Source organism: Pogona vitticeps, chromosome 1, assembly GCF_051106095.1.
Source record: "Pogona vitticeps strain Pit_001003342236 chromosome 1, PviZW2.1, whole genome shotgun sequence".
Taxonomy (NCBI): domain Eukaryota; kingdom Metazoa; phylum Chordata; class Lepidosauria; order Squamata; family Agamidae; genus Pogona; species Pogona vitticeps.
This window is the reverse complement of record NC_135783.1, coordinates 166,761,354-166,778,625: the sequence shown is the minus strand read 5'-3', so window position 1 is coordinate 166,778,625 and position 17,272 is coordinate 166,761,354. Positions and strand designations below refer to the sequence as shown.

General features: G+C 40.3%; 1 protein-coding gene across 16 annotated transcripts in view; it reads left to right on the top strand.

Moving 5' to 3' along the window:
* PHF11 (PHD finger protein 11) overlaps positions 1-17,272 on the top strand; it is a 47,953-nt gene that overhangs the window by 1,572 nt on the left and 29,109 nt on the right. For 12 of the 16 annotated variants that reach the window (XR_013537685.1, XR_013537684.1, XR_012085061.2 and 9 more), the window contains exons 2-6: positions 1,259-1,391; positions 3,693-3,800; positions 6,326-6,459; positions 10,807-10,853; positions 16,052-16,116. Coding sequence is in view for 6 of the 16 variants with exons in the window: in XM_020796726.3 (XP_020652385.1) it covers positions 1,284-1,391; positions 3,693-3,800; positions 6,326-6,459; positions 10,807-10,853; positions 16,052-16,116 (462 nt within the window). In the remaining 10 variants the exon portion in view is untranslated. Of the gene's footprint in view, positions 1-275; positions 405-1,258; positions 1,392-2,513; positions 2,952-3,692; positions 3,801-6,325; positions 6,460-10,806; positions 10,854-16,051; positions 16,117-17,272 lie in introns of those variants that run through there. The other 4 variants (XM_078378345.1, XM_078378362.1, XM_072993855.2 and 1 more) reach the window with 4 other exon arrangements.

Sequence of the window (17,272 nt, the reverse complement as noted above, 5' to 3'; positions counted from 1 at the left end):
CCATCCTGATGAAGAACACTGGAAGACTTGAAAGCTTTCTCTTTTTTTATGAGGTTTTAATAGTCAAATAAAATTATTATTTTACTCTGATTTGGAATTTCCTACAGAACTTCTGCATCTTTTGTTACCTCTGCCACAGACTTTGACAAAGTTTCCCCATGAGAAACAGCTTTGTCTTTTAGGGTCTTTTCTTGGCAGGCACTGAAAAAGAAGCCTATTCCCCCATCTACCCCCTTTTTTCTCTAATGTAAATTGTCTACTGATCTGTTGCTTAGATATCTGTGCATTGAATTAAAAAAAATGAAATGCAGATCAGACAAACTGCAATGAGAGCCTTCTGAGGATTGCAGTGCTGGCAGGAGACATAGTCTAGCTGTTTTTGTCTGGTGTCCCCGAGTGGAAGGGTGAGTTGATGCAGTCCTTCTTGAATGAGGCATATGTTTGAATGAAGAGTGTGTCCAGATCAACAACAACCAAATATGTATATAAGTGTACTTTGAACATTGTAATTTACTTTATGGAATCAGTTATTTGATGTGTGGCTTTGTTTTAGGCATGACCAGGCTGTTTCCCTTCTTGTAACATTACAGTATTAGCATCAAATTCGAAACTATCAGAAACTCTCCTATATCTGTAGCAAAGGTCTTTCCCAGGTCTGGTATGAAGATGCTTGAAAATGAAGTTTGGACTTTTGCAGAGAGGGAGTGTTTCTTACCAATGAGCCACAATTCCACCCCACAGCTTAAGGGGCACCTTATATTGAATCAAACTGTGGACACATTTAGTTTAGCAATGAGCCTTGAAAATCTGAAGCAGAAAGAAACACTCCTGCTTAAGAGCCTTTTAAAGTGAGGATGCTAGGATTTTTGTCAGTCTTTCCCCTGGAGTATAAAACGTCTTGTATCCAAAAAGCCCCGTGCTTTAGATTTTTCTCCTTACCCAAAGAGGAGCTCCTGCTGTAGCCTAGCTTGCTTCTTAACTCCTACTCCCATGGTATATCACTGCTGTCAAGCAGTTTATGATGGAGTAAGAGGGAGGTGGGGTGATGGTTAATTGGGAAATTTGCAGGAAATACCTCATGAGCAGATGTTAAGGAAGTTTATCTGGGACCATGATGTTTTGAAACATGCAAGACTTTAAAGGAGACTGAAATGCAATGTTTGGGGATTTCTTAGTAGTTTATTGTGTTCATGCATTTTAATTTGTTGTTACCCTGCTTGACCTATGAGACAGTGTGTTGTGTTAATCCTTTTCAAAGGTTACTCTCCTTAGCTGACTTCATAATGGCAAAAATGATCAGAAGAAAGTGTGCATTTTGTCCAGAAGATGAAGAATGTGCAATTATGTATGTTGCTAAAGAACAGAACCTTGCGGCTCATCAGGACTGTTTGGTGAGGTTTGCAACAACATTCTGATTGCCGCCTAGAGTGGTCACAGTGACCAGATAGGCGGGGTATAAATGGAATAAATAAATAAATAAAATATTGCACAAAATAATTGAACAGCCCCTTTTCAAGCAATTTCATAATAATTACACTTTTTTGGTGTATGGCTCTAGAAGAAGAGATTTGCTGTTACAAATAATTTATAAAATAAAATAATCAGGTTTGTGTTCAGGTCCCAAACACTCATGATGTTTTAATGCAAATTTCATGGCTTGATCATCACCAGTTTTTAGGGAAGGGGGTTTAGTTATCATTTCACTTGAGGACTAGACAACTTAAAATACTGAAAGCTGTTTCATGAGCTTGTTGTGGTCTAATAAAGCTATTGCCCTAATGTGGATTTTACTAGTATTTATCATTTGTAAAAATAATCAGTTATATGGCACATAACCAATTCTGTACTTCATATATAAGAATTTTGAAAAATACCATTTGAACTTTCTTGGTAGTAGATTTCATCTGTCCCTAGGCGTTCTATCCAATACGTACAATGATACCTCGACTTATGAACTTAATCCGTTTTGCAACGACACTCGTACGTCAAAAAGTTCGTAAGTTGAAGTACCATTTCCCATTGAAATGCATGGGAACGGAATTAATCCGTTCCAGCATTTCATAAGGCAAAACGGCAGAAGGAAAGGGCTGGGAATTCGAATTTCCCGCCCTTTCTCCCTGCCTTTTTGGCTTCGGAGGGCTCAAAGGGCTTCCTCCAATGTCTGGGGGAAAGCCCTTTGAGAGCTCCGAAGGTGCCGATTGCGGCAGCGGGGACCCCCAGGGAGGTCTCCCAGGGCTTGCCCAGCACCATGGGAGACTTCCCTGGGGGTCCCTGCTACCGCGATCGGTGCCTTCTGAGCTCTCAAAGGGCTCCCCCCCCCCGACATCGGAGGAAGCCCTTTGAGAGCTCCGTATGCAGGGAGAAAGGGTGGGGAATTCGAATTCGCCAAAAAAATGGCATTGACTTGCCAATGGAGCCTCCACCTCGTTCGTAGGTTGAGCTCCGTTCGCAAGTCAATGCCAATTTTTGCCAACTGAGCCATTTGTAAATTGAAAAGTTTGTATCTAGGGATGTTCGTAAGTCAAGGGTTGACTGTATTTGTAGTATCTACACAACCATAAATTATTCAGAATTATAATAGGTGTGCTAGCTGTGGGAGAAATTGCTTTCCAGGTATCCCAAAGGTCACTTGGACATGCATGGAAACTCCAAAAGATGTTAAGGGGGAAGAACATTGAGATGTCTGCCATCCTATGTCCCAGACTGGTGGTTCTATGGGGGGGGGTAGGGTTTTTTTGGTTTTCTTTTAATATGTTTTATGTGGTTTTAATATTTTAGCTATAGGTTTTATATTTTGTAAGCAGCCAAGAGTAGTGGCATGTTCACTAAATGGGTGGGGTATAAATAAAAATAATTAAAGATAGTAGAAGTGAATGGTTTCTTCTTTTCTAGATTTGGAAACAGGGAAAACTGAGGAAAGAAAGGCAGTGACTCTTACTTATTCAGCTAAGGTAGCTCTTTCCACTTTTTCGCTGCCTGATTAGCTATAGATTTTTGGAAGAAGGATAGATGCCTGAAAGATTCCTTTGTGAACAAACATGACCATTCTTTTATCTTCAACTGCCTCATTTCTGTGTTGAGTAGAGGTTCTTGAACCATCCTTTATCTTCTAAGATTAAAGGACAGCAGTCAGGTATTGTGCTCAATTCTGGTTAAAATAAAATTTTAAATTCTGCATAATTTAGAATAGTTTTTACTTATGGATAGTGGGATGTGGTGGCGCTGCGGGTTAAACCGCAAAAGCCTCTGTGCTGCAAGATCAGAAGACCAGCAGTCGTAAGATTGAATCCACATGATGGAATGAGCTCCCATTGCTTGTCCCAGTTCCTGCCAGCCTAGCAGTTCAAAGGCATGTAAATGCGAGTAGATAAATAGATACCATCTCAGTGGGAAGGTAACAGTATTCTATGTCTAGTTGTGCTGGCCACGTGACCACCAAAACTGTCTATGGACAAACGCTGGCTCTACGGCTTGGAGACGGATATGAGCACCGCGTCCTAGAGTCGGACACAAGTAGACTAAATGTCAAGGGGAACCTTTACCTTTACTCATGGATAAATAAATATGCAGAACTAATATGCAAGTCTAGGAAAGAACACTGAATACAATTTCATTTGCTGATATTCATTGTTGCTTTAATTTGATATGCTCTGACTTTCAGAATAAATAAATCTTGCCATATTTATTTTTAGTTATATTCCTCTGGACTTATGGAATCTGAAGAATATAGTCCTGACAATGTTGATATAAGGTTTGATGTGACTTCAGTTCTGAGTGAAATAAAGAGAGGAAAAAGGCTGGTGAGACATCCATTTACTGTGATTTTTTTAAAAACTAATTTACTCCTACAATGAAAGAGTTAACACAAAATAGCTTCTTTTCACATTAAGAATCTGGAATCTGTACAGGTTGTACAATGCAGCATTATTCACAGTCTAGATATTCTTTGGTCACCCCTGTCATTGTCTTCTGGCTTGAATCTATGCATGGTTGGGGGGAAAATTAATGTGAAAGGTATTGCCAGAAACTTTAATATTATTAATAGTGATCATGCACGAAACTGATGCTCATGACACAAATATCTTAGTATCAAGTAAGCCAGTTGTGTCCTAAGAATCCATTAGCTGATTCAACCCTTGTTTGACAGATCGGAGCATCCTTATGAATTAATGGAACATGCTAAACAAATCAGTGTATTGGTGTATGATGTTGCCATAGCTGTAATTTACCCAGAATCATTTCACAAACTATGTCAGAATAAGATTGAGATACTGTATATGGAAATGATGGCTAGAATCCTGTTGGTAAGTTTGCATAATACACTGTGGCTAATTGACAAAATGTCAGGGCGCATCTTAGCCGCCTAGAGTGGTCGTATAGACCAGATGGGCAGGATACAAATCAAATAAATAAATAAAAATAAATAAAATTAGTTGCAGTCAGGTGTACAGCCAGTCACACAGATACAGTACATCTTGTCAGTTAGCCCTAATTAACCACAGTAGTTTATACAAACCTTATACAAGCACTATTAGAGTATGAGTGTTCAAGTACTGTAAGAAGACAAGATTAATTAATTTCATGGGTAATGGGAGTATCTAGGAGGTAATTATAATAGTTGTATTGAGTAAAATTGATTAAAAGCAAATAATAAACAGATCTAGACAAAGTTTAATTGCTTGGTTAGGGAGAGTCAAAAATGGTAAATGTAGCAAGAAGACCATGTACAGAGATAAATAAAAAAGTAGCCCTGGAATAGATAATACTAAATCATGCTATGAAACTTTTCAACTTCACCAACTGATGCAGCTCTGCGAAAGACCAGTGCTGAAATGGAAAACATGAATCCCCAGGGAAATTAGATACACTCTGTTTACAACAAGCAGTTAAAAATAATCATCGGCTTTCATTTTAGTGTTTTTAATTGTCTGGAAAGAAAAAGCAAGATACTTTGTCCTGCCTGTCTCATGTGTTTGGTTGTGTCTGTTAGGCATCCTTCAGTCTTGAGAGACTATGGTAGTGTGCTCTGTATGGAGGACTTGGAATAGCATCTAGTGTGGCTGAGGAGGCCAGTTCAAGACTGACAATCCCTTCCACACTGAAGACAAATACAATCTGTCCCCTGTCCAGCTCCCTGATTGTGCTGGTTCCAGGACTGCCTCTTTGCCTCAGCCTGCTGGACAAGGGTCTCTTCAAATTGGGAGAGGCCGTGTATCTGTTAAACCATTGCTTAAAGTCACAATCACTGCATAGCTTCATATCTTGGTTGATAAATTGATGTTAATTGCAGTTCCTCGTTATTTATTTATTTAATTTATATCCCGCCTATCTGGTTGGTTAAGACCACTCTAGGCAGCTTACAACAAAAAACACACAGAATAAAATACATTTCACAAGATGGGAGCAGACAATGGGGAAAGGAAGGAAAGAAAGCATCAGGAATTGACTGAGGGGGAAGGCCTGCCAAAACATCCATGTTTTTAATTTTTAAAGATACCCAGCAAGGGAGCCACACGAATCTCGAGGTAGGTTGTTCCAGAGGCGAGGAGCCACCACCGAGAAGGCCCGATTTCTTGTCTTTTCCTTCCGGGCCTCCCTCGGCGTTAGACTCCTCAGCCTTACCTCCTGGCTCGCACGAGTGACATGGGTAGATCTTGGTGGGAGTAGGTGTTCCGCCAGGTATCGAGGCCCTAAACCGTTTAGGGCTTTGTACGTAAGCATCAACACTTTGAAGTCGATGCGGAACCGAATGGGCAAAACAGAGGGGGTTTGTTTAATCAGGATCATAGCATTGAAGATGGGGAAGATGAGGAACAGACCAGGAATGTGTAGGCCTACTGTTCATTTTTAGCTTCCTGAATGCTTCTCAAGAAAGTTAGGATTGTATTCTCGAGGACTTTCATGGCCAGGATCTGATGGTTGTTGTGGGTTTTTCAGGCTCTTTGGCCATGTTCTGAAGGTTGTTCTTCCTGACGTTTCGCCAGTCTCTGTGGCTGGCATCTTCAGAGGACTGGAGTAGGAGCTCATTCCAGCTCCTACTCCAGTCCTCTGAAGATGCCAGCCACAGAGAGTGGCGAAACGTCAGGAAGAACAACCTTCAGAACATGGCCAAAGAGCCTGAAAAACGCACAACAACCAAAGTTAGGATTGTTATATCTGTACTGGAGGTTTACAGATCTGTGTTTTTGACTGCGACTCCCAAGTTCCTTAGATAGTGTAGCTGTTCTCCCTGGGGAATTATGGGACCTGTAGCCCTCACAGCTAATCCAAATCCATTGAACATAAAGTACATTTGCTTAAAATGTCATAATCTCTTTTGTTTCAGATATGCAATTTCTGTCGCAAGAAAGGAGCCACTGTTGGCTGTGAGATAAAAACCTGTCGCAGAAGTTACCATTATTTCTGTGCATTGTGTGATGATGCTGCAGTAGAAACAGATGAAATTAAAGGCATTTACCGGTATTTAACAAAGTGTTTTGTAAAACCTGTATGATTTTGGATAGTTTGCTTGAGAAGCCCTTTCTATATACGAGGAAAGTATATATACTCGTATCTTTGATTTTAGAGCCATTGTTTTGGTTTTTTACAAAAAAAATTAACCACATTATGGTAAACCATCTTTACCAGATAACATCTCTAAATGTAAACAGGTGTACAGATTTTCAAAATAAATTTGAGTTTAAAACAAACAAGATGGGTTTTGATTGCCAGGTTTACAAGGTGGCTCAGCAAAAATTGGCAAATATTTGGAAGCTTTTATTTTGACTGTAGAATGTACTCCAGCAAAAAGATTATAGACTCAATGACTTGGTATTGTCTCTGTGATGCAGACAGTGAAATAGTTACAGATATTTTAGCCATTCTGCCAACTAAATAACTCATGTTAGAAATAATAGGAAATATGCTAGGAAAGAAAGATGCTAAATCAAGATTTGGATATTTTTCCTCTTGGGATAACTTTCAAATTGTATACCATTTTAATTTTATTTATTTATTTATTTATTTATTGGACTTATATACCGCCCCATAGCGCTACAAGCACTCTCCGGGCGGTTTGCAATTTTTAATTATACAGGCTACACATTGCCCCCCCCCCCCAGCAAGCTGGGTACTCATTTTACCGACCTCGGAAGGATGGAAGGCTGAGTCAACCTTGAGCCGGCTACCTGGGATTTGAACCCCCAGGTTGTGAGCACAGTTTTAGCTGCAGTACAGCGTTTTAACCACTGCGCCACGAGGCTCCTTTTGGAAGACATTACTATAATTGATATCTAGACAGTGTCAAAAATAGCAAACATTACAAAATATATTTGGAAAAAATACTTTATGAGAAGAATATAGAAGAATTACTAAGCTTCCAAACATTACAGAAATCAGACCTTCAGGGAAATGTTACATTACTGAAGAGTAACCTGTCCAAGAGTGTACTCCTGTGCACCCCTCCTGGGAGTAGCTCTCTTTGAACTCCATGAGGCTTATTTCTAAACAGACAAATATGAGGCAGCACTGATAAGAAGTGATTCACTGAGAGAACTGATTCAAGAAAGTGATTCTGGCTGTTCCCAGATTATGGAAGCCCTTCCTCCAGAGGTCCAGTTGGTGACTTTCCTCCTTTCTTTCTATCAGCAACTGAAACATAGTGCTTTAGAAGGGTTTTTGAGGAACCAACAGACAGGGACTGATGGGGAGGCTTTCTAAAATTGGATTTATAGTACAGTATTTAAATCATGTTTTTAAATATATGTACAGTATATTATAATTTTACATTTTTGTTGGTTTGTTTTTAATTAATTGTGGGTTTTAAATATTTTCATATACTGCCTTGGATCGCCACTTGAGGAAGAAGGCAACAAACAAAGAAATTATATCCCGAAATGCAGTAACTCTTTTAATATAATTAGTCAAAAAATTTCTCCACAATTCTCCACAATGTTCTCCATAATTCATATTTCTCTGTGGCACCTGCAAATGCTAAGATCTCCACCACATGTGTGAAAGAAATGAGTAGCTCACTGATTCTCTCACATATTTTTTTCTTTTTCTTTTTGCCTTGTTAGCACATGCACATAGTGCCACATAACAGAGTTGAGGGATTCCTTATACTTTTCTCGTCTACTTTTAGAGGGACTGTAAAAACCTCAGAAGGCAAGTTCTGTTAACTTCGATTAATCTTTTTATTGTTGTTGTTGTTGTTATTATAACACAAAAAGACATACAAAACAAACATATATGTGGGGAGATAATTTCCATATATCCATCTAGCATATAATTCTGACTACATAAACCATATTACCCTACTAAACATATTTAAACCATTATTAGGATCAAAAAGTAACTTCCTAGCTATATAATGATTAACATACAGTGGTGCCTCGCTTGACGACGTTAATCCGTTCCAGCGAAATTGCTGTAGAGCGAAATCGTCAAGCAGGAAAAAACATTGAAACACATTAAAAACTGGTTAATGCGTTCCAATGGGCTAAATACCTAATCGTCCAGCGAAGATCCTCCATAAGGTGGCCATTTTCCGGTGCCTGTAATGCGAAAAATCAGTCCTGAAAACAGCAGGGAGCCATTTTGCACAGCAGGCGGCCATTTTGAGAGCCGCTGATCACCTGTTTTTAGACCATCGTAATGCGAAGAATCAGTTCCTGAAGCAGGGAACTGATCGTCGCAAAGCGATTTTTCCCCATTGAAACATCATTTTGCGATCACAAAAGCCTTGTCGTCAAGCCGATTTGTCGTGGAGCGGGGTAATCGTTAAGTGGGGCACCACTGTACATATGTACTTATCAACCATTTAAGACATTCAGCAAGTAACTTTCCAATTTTTGTTGTATTTCTTAGCTCCATATATAGACCAGGGATTTCTGATTACTTATAGCCTTGTAAATCTAGGAATTCATTTCCTACATTCTTTTTACCAGCTTTTAAGTGCCACCTATAAAGTCTCTATAAATTCTTTCACCTGCATACCCCTCTATCCAATACTCATGATAAGCATTCCTAATTTCATCTTTAAAATAACTTATCCCCACACACACAAACAAAAGCTCTGAGCCAGGTCAATACATTTCTCAGATACCTCCACTTTTGCAGGTAATACGTAATCTTGTCTATACAATCAGTATAGTAATTCATTCATACTTAACCTCTATATATGCACCATAGAAACAAAAGCATCTGATATTATTTTTCTTCATTGACCTTTCTAAAATTCATACTTACATGTGCTTGTCCACCATTTAGATTCCCATCTGGCCAAAATTGCTCATACTGTAGTATAATTGCTCATTTTGCTTTATTGCTTTATATATCTCTCAAAACAAGAATTTTTATCATTTAATCCGCAGGTTACTTTCTCCCTTTTCATTTTTGCTTCTCAGCACCAGTATCATACTTCCAAGATTCGTCTCTTGCTCTCCTTTTGCCAGTTTTAAAATGCCGTCTATGAAATCTCTTTAAGGCATTTTCTATCCGATTTACTAATTTCCTCTCGGTATAATCAATATCTTGATTTTGGAGTAACACAGATCTATCCGATCTCTGATCATAAATTTCTGCATCTAAATTCATCCATGCCTTCCCTTTTACATTCTTTCCCATCAAGGTAACTTCAATATGCTTTCCCACCCTTTCCCCACCCCTCCTTTCCTCATTTTTAAATATTTAGTTCTCCTTTAAAAAAAAAAAAAAAAAAGGCTCTCCCTCTCCGGAGGCAATCGTTCATTGAATTAGATGCAATCAATCTGTTTGTCTCCCATCTCCTGCTTCTTAAGAACAGTACTGTAGTCTCTTCCTCTCTTTCTGATGATAGTAGTTGTTCAGTAAGTTCAGTGAATTCAGTCTTTGTCTCCTGTCTCTATCTTAATGTCCAAGCCGAGAAATGTTGCTTTGATTTCTGCCTTCAATTTTGAAACTTGACCCTTGAGATGATTGATGAGATAGAATTGAAATTCCTGAAGACAGCATACAAGATAAGCCTCCATTTTAAATCCCAATAATGAGTCTCACCCTCAGTCTCCCATCCATAAAAGTCAAGCAGACTAAATTGCTCAGGTTTCCCTCATGGTTCCTTGGCCAGCCCGAATTCAGAGTCTTGCGGAGGACATTCTGGTCGTAAAAATGACTATTTGATTTATAATCCACCTTTATGGTTCAAAGTAAAGCTCCATAGATTAAATTGTTCAGTCATTCCAGATTCTCAAGCTTCTAATTTTTAAAAAAGCCAGATTTTAGGGAGGGAGGGTTAAGGTGGAAAATACAAAATTAGTTTCACTTTCTCAGTTCTGTCAGTTGTGACGCTGTAAAAAAAACCTCCAACATTGCCAAAGAGTCTCTGCCGCTTAGAGATCTTTCTCCACAATTGGCTTCCAAGAAAGAAAGAAAAACCTGGTCTTTAACTTCAATTAATCTTTTAAGGGAAGATTATTCAGATTTAACAGAACTTGCCTTCTAATCGAATGGAAGTGCCTACTCCTGAAGACTTCAGAAATGCCTCGCGTGAGTCTTGGAGAACAGGGAAATACACTGCTGAGTAGGGTTCCCCCCCTAAAGAGAGGGAAGAGAGGTCATAGTAATGTGTTACTGTTTTGTTGAAGACAGATCTTTCTACTCTGTTTGCTGGTATAGTTTGCAAAAAAACCCACCAGATTCGTTCTTTGCAGGAAGTGGATAGCTCCTGAATCAAGCATTTCTCCAATATATCATATTGCCTGTACTTTCGGTTTACTGACAATGAATGTGATTACTAATGCAATGCATTAACCCATTTCCTTTTCTCTCAACATTTCTTTGTTGTGTAAGAATGTTTTGTCCAAACCATGACCCAGTCAATAAGAAAAATTTTAATGGTGAGTTTTTTTTTCTCTTGGTCTTTCTAACATTGGATCACCAGGTATTTTAAAATACAGGGTAGAACCTTTAAAAGAATGTAGCTATAAGTGCAGTACAGTGGGGTCTTGACCTACAGAATTAATCCGTATTGGAACAGAGTCCGTAGGTCGAAAAGTCTGTAGGTCGAAAATACATTCCCCATAGGAATGCATTGAAAACCATTTAATTCGTATCTGGCCCAAGAACCCCCCCCCAAAAAAATAAAAAATAAAAAATTTAAAAATCACCTTACCTTTTTGAAGTCTTCAAGGGGTCCCCCGCCGCTGCCATCGCTGCTGTTGGAGGACTCCGAGGGCTTCGGCGCGGCTGCCAGAGGCCTCTTGGAGGTCCCTGCCACAGCCATCGAGGCTGCCAGAGGACTCTGAGGGCTTCGGCGCCGTTGCCGGAGGCCTCTCGGAGGTTCCCTGCCGCCGCCCATAGTTCTTCGGAGGCACTATCGGTGGCGGGGGGGATATCCAAGAGGCCTCCCATGGTGGCGGGGAAGGCCTTCGGAGGTCCCCTGCCGCCGCCGGGAGCCAAGCCGCGCCCAGCTATCCCAGCCATGCTTGGACTCCCAGGAATCCGAGCATGGCTGGGGTTGCCCGGCGTAGCGTGGCTCCCAGCGGCGGTGGAGGCAGGGGACCTCCGGATGCCTTTCAGGAAGAAAAGCAATGGAAGGCATCCGGAGCCCCCCCCCCCGCCCCACCCTGCTCCTGCTGTCGCTGGGAGCCTTTGGAGCAAGGACTTCCTTCAGTGTCGGGGGGGGAAGCCCTTTGAGAGCTCAGAAGGCAAACAGGCAAGGAGAAAAGGCTGCAAATTCGAATTTCCCACCTTTTCTCCCTGCCTTCTTGCCTTCCGAGCTCTCAAAGGGCTTCCTCCGATGTTGGGCTCCGAGATGCCTCCCATGGTGGCAGAGAAGTCCTGCAAGGCATCCGGAGGCACGACCTACAGCCTACAGATTGGAAGGGGGAGGCAGGGAAAGCGCCAAATTTGAATTTGGCGCTTTCCCTGCCTCCCACTTCCGATCCGTAGGTCGATTCTCCAGCCGCAAGTCGAAGTTAAATTTTGTGGCCGGAGAAGTCCGTAGGTTGAAAAGTCCGTAAGTGGAGCCGACTGCTGCTGACAGTGATTGAGCTGCAGTTAAAGTAATATCAGTCTCTCAACTGAACGGTAGATCCTTCTCCAGAAGGTAATCCTTTCAGTGATAATGTGCAAATGTCACTCTAAAATGTAGTAAGCCAGCCCTGCTATGGGGGGGGGGGGCGGGTGGCTGGAATGTCCTGTTCTTTTGGCTGTGTGGGTTCTGGATGACTGACCAAAAGTCCTATTATGATGGAATCCGTGATAGTGAACACTCATGCTGGTTGCCACAGGTATTGATTTCCTTATCTTTCTGTTTCTGAAATTTTGATTCCATAAAGAAAGGTGTCTTTCCCCATATACCTTTCTCTACCTCTGTATATTTTATGATTTTTTGTGAATTTCCCAGTTCAGACTCTTGTCATGCCACAGAAAGCCATTTTGAGCATATGTATTTAAAGGGAGTACACATACAGAGTATTTATTTATTTAATTTATTCAATTTATACCCCACCCATGTAGACTGAAGTCTACTCTGGGCAGCTAACAACAATGCATAAAAGTAAACATAATATATTAAAATAAAAAATGTAATAATATAATTCAAGATGGCAAAAGAAATTAGGTGATGAGAAGAGGGAAAGCCAGGTCTTAAGTTTGATCTTAAAAACACCCAGTGATGGCTGTGGGCAGACTGTTCCATAGGTGAGGGGTCACTGCCAAGAAGGCCCAGTTTCTTGTTCTTTCTCTCCAGGCCTCCCTCGGCATTAGGACCCTCAGCCGCCCGTCTTCGTTAGAACGAGTGATTCAGGTAGATCTAGGTGGGAGGAGGCATTCCACCAGATATCGAGGTCCTAAACCGTTTAGGGCTTTATATGTCATCACTTTGAAATCAATGCGGAAACGAATGGGCAGCCAATGCAGGGCAACCAGAGTGGGGGAAATATGCTGATATTTTCTCACCCCAGTAAAAAGTCTGGCTGCCGTGTTCTCCATCATTTGAAGCTTCTGCATCAATCTCAAAGGTAGCCCTATGTAGAGCGCATTACAGTAGTCTAATCTTGAGACTACAAATCCATGGACCAGAGTAGTGAGCGCCCCAACATCCAGAGATGGAAATAGGCAGATCGGACCACTGATGCTACCTCAGTTTCCATGGTGAGCGCTGGATCCAGATGGACCCCGAGCTGTGAACCTTACTCTTTGCGCTGATAGTCACTCCCCAAAAGAGAGGGAGTTTCCCAAACCACCAATGGAGGGTCCACCCACCCTCAGGACCTCCATCTTGTCTGGGTTTAGCCTCAGTCCATTCTCCTGCATCCATTGCTGTAGAGCCTCCAGGCAGTGCTGAAGGGACGGAAGGGCATCCACTGTGGTTAGAGAAAAGGAGAAGTAGAGCTGGGTGTCATCAACGTACTGATGACATAAAGCCCCACACCCCTGTTGACCCCACCTAGCAGCCTCATAGATATTAAACATTAATTAATACATTCTGTATTACAAAAACTATCAACAATTGTTAAATAGTGCTATATAACGCCTCCAAAGCCCATGCATATTTTTCTCTACTGTTACAGAAAAAAGGTGAGGAAACAGAGCCAGTTTGCTTGAGGCAAGACTTCAAATCTGACATCCAAGTTCATTGTAGAAATTACCTATAGGATTGTTTCTGGCCAGTTCTTCAAAAACCCACCGAAAAATCCTACATCTCCTTTTGCTCCCATCAGCAGAAAGCTGTCTTTTACAATGCTCTCAAGATATTCTTAGCACTGATGCCAATTGATATCCATGATGACTATGAAAAGTAGCAGACACATACTACCTACTGTCATATAAGGGACCCATACAAATTCCCCATGAGTGAGCTCTATATTGGGAATGGATGTGTGTAGAGAAACTGTCCTACCTTGAGTCAGACCCTTGATCCATTTAGCCCAGAGTTGCTAACACTGACAAACGGCAGCTCTCCGGGGTTTCTGGAAGGGGTTTTCTCTGTTAAATCTGGGGAGGTCAGGACTGAGACAGCCAGACTCTGCCTGGGAGGCATGGGCTCGGTCACTGCTTTGTGTCCCTTTTCAGTTTTTTGTTTCTGGAAGCAATGCCAAAGCATATTTGTTTTTTACACTCCCAGCCTTGGATAAAATTCCAGTTGTGCATTAGAATTCTATTGGAATTGAAACCCATGTTTGAAAGCAGGTGTCTTTTTCTTTGCTTCTTTTGGCTTTTCAGGAGATCAGTAGGCTTTTGACCTGATTCAACATGGCTTTTCATGTTTTCTTGTGACCTCCTGAGAAGTGATTTTTTCCTGGTCAAAAATACCCTGGAAATACTTTGATTACTTTATGACTAGAATGTTAGTTACCATAGTCTCTCGAGACTGAAGGATGCTTAATCAATAAATCAGAATGTTAGAAATATTTCAGTGTAGTTTCGGTGTTTCATGGCAAAAAAGTGACATGGTAGCAAAACAAAAACTATATCATAATTTCTTTTTAAGGTTGGAGTTGAGAACATGGGTAGTTGTTTAACATGATTTTGGAAGTGGGGAGGAGAAAGCATGGGAGTACCAACAATATCTGGATTAAACTGCAGTAAATATGCATAGAAATGTACATGTAATTTAATTAACATAGAAAGGAAGAGATTTTGATGTAATATGTTTAAATCACAGTTTTGTGATCATTTGAATTTAATAAGTGTTTCTGAGCCCTTGCTGATACAGTTATTTTGTTTTGGATTTTTCTTTAAAGTTATAACATACCCTGGGACATTTCAGGGAGGCTTACTCAATTACAGTGGTGCCTCACACAACGATGTTAATTGGTTCCAAAAAAAATCAACGTTGTGTGAAACATCGTTCTGTGAAACACCATTTCCCATAGGAATGCATTGAAAACCGGTTAATCTGTTCCAATTGGAACAGATTGCCGTCTTTAAGTGAAAAAACCCATAGGAAACATTGTTGAGTGAAACAATGTTTCCTCCACTGGAATGTATTGAAGCCGACTCAATACATTTCAATGGCTTTGCGAAGTCCGTTTTTGCTCATTTAAAAGTGCCTTACAATGTTTGGAACAGGTTTTAAATGCTTGCATTCGTTAGCCCACCTCCTGAACCCTATGCTAACTTAATTTGGTGTTGTTCTGAGTCGTCTTTAATTTTTGGTGATTTTTTGAATTTTCTCTCATTGGAATGCATTGGACGGAAAGTTCAATGCATTCCAATGAGAGAAAATTCAAAAAATCACCAAAAATTAAAGACGACTCAGAACAACACCAAATTAAGTTTGCATAGGGTTCAGGAGGTGAGCTAACGATTGCAAGCATTTAAAACATGTTCCAAACATTGTAAGACCCTTAAAAATGAGCGAAAACGGACATCGGAAAGGGCTCTTTGATCTCCGTTTTCCTGCTTTTGAAGCTCTTTGCAATGTCCATTTTCGCTCATTTAAAAGTGCCTTACAATGTTTGGAACAGGTTTTAAATGCTTGCAATCGTTAGCCCACCTCCTGAACCCTATGCAAACTTAATTTGGTGTTGTTCTGAGTCTTCATTAATTTTTGGTGATTTTTTGTTTTCCCTATTTAAATGCATTGAACTGTCCATTCAATTGATTTAAATGGGGAAAATAAAAAAATCACCAAAAATTAATGAAGACTCAGAACAAAACCAAATTAAATCTGCACATGTTTCACAAGGTGCACTATGGAATCCAAGCATTTAAAACAGGTTTCAATCATTTTAAGACACTTTTAAATGAGCAAAAAGGGACATCGTTAAGTGAAATTCCCCCATAGAGAACATCGTTAAACGATGGGGGAAATTCCTCAAAAAAACCCATCGCTGTGTGAATTCATCATTGTATGAAGCAATCGTTGTGCGAGGCACCACTGTACATCAATTTTTATTATATATTACATAAATTGTAATAAATTTAAATTTATATTGATGTGATTAAGCTTTCCCAAAATATTATAAAGCTGGTGGTTTTCTTGTCTGCTTCTTTAGTGTGGATTACACATACTTATTGAAATACTGTAAGAAATTTTATGATAAAGTACATTGATTATATTCAATCTGTTGACTTTGATTTCTAGATGAAGACAATAAGAGAAGCAAGCCCCAAATCCTAATGAAACCTTCCTCTGCTAGAAACAAAATGGTAATGGAGAGATAAACAATTACTGCCTGTTCATTGTCTAAGACTTCAAGGAAAATCATTTAAAAATCCTCCAAAGATCATGTTTTTGAGCAGCTTCTTCATAGCATTTGGCCTATATGGCCTCATATGTCAAATTGCTTTGTAAAGCAGAATTCTAAATTTAAGTTCTTAACATATCTAAAATGATAGGTCTGTATTACTTTCTGATTAAAAACTACCACTCTTGCTACATAACATTTTGTATACTGCTACCAATATACAAGTACTAAATCTTTGGAACTAATGGCCCATAATTTGCCTCCAAAAGTGATACTGCTTGCATGAGTGAAGTGCATAAGCACAGTGGCTTCCATGGGGTTAGACCCAGGCTTTGGTCCATGCAGCTCAGCAGGCAGAAGTAGATTTCCCTGCTTTCCTAAGTGCTACACAGAGGAGGGTTGGGAGTCACTGTTTAATAGTATGCATGTAAGGGGGAATTCTCCCCCCTCCCCCAGTCAGAGGGGAGCCATCTTCAGCCATCACAGTCTTTTGCAATGATAGAAACTTCCATCTGAGGAAAGGTGATTTTCAATCCAAGATATGTGTTGCCAAGTTACTTCCAATTTATATTCACTATGAATTACTGATTTCCGGGTGAGCCTGTCTTTAACAGCCCTGTTTATATCTTGCAAACTAAAGATTTCTGCTTCCTTGAGTCAGTCCATGTCATGTTACCTCTTCATATAGTATTTTATAACAAAACATCTTATCTTGTAGTGAGGGTGGGAAATTACCAGTTTCTTGGTAATTTAGATATTCTCTTAAAACATTTGGAAGGGCCAAATTCCCACTTAGTTATGAAGTTTGCTGGATGATTTGGTCACATGAAGCTTGCCGAGTCATCATCATTTCAGTCCTTCATTTAATCTACCTCATAAGAGGATAAAATGGAGAAGTGAGGGGTACTCTGATGTACCCAGGATGTGATATAATAAGCAAACAAATACCGTATTTGCCGATTGGGGGTATTAGACGACCCCCCAACATTTCCACTCAAAATATAGAGTGGAGGGCTCTGCTGCGGCTGCCCAGGGTTTTGCCTAGAAGTTCATGTCCGGCGACGAGGAGGGCGAGAAGGAAAGGGAAGCGAGTGGACGGAGGAGGAGGGAAGGAGAAG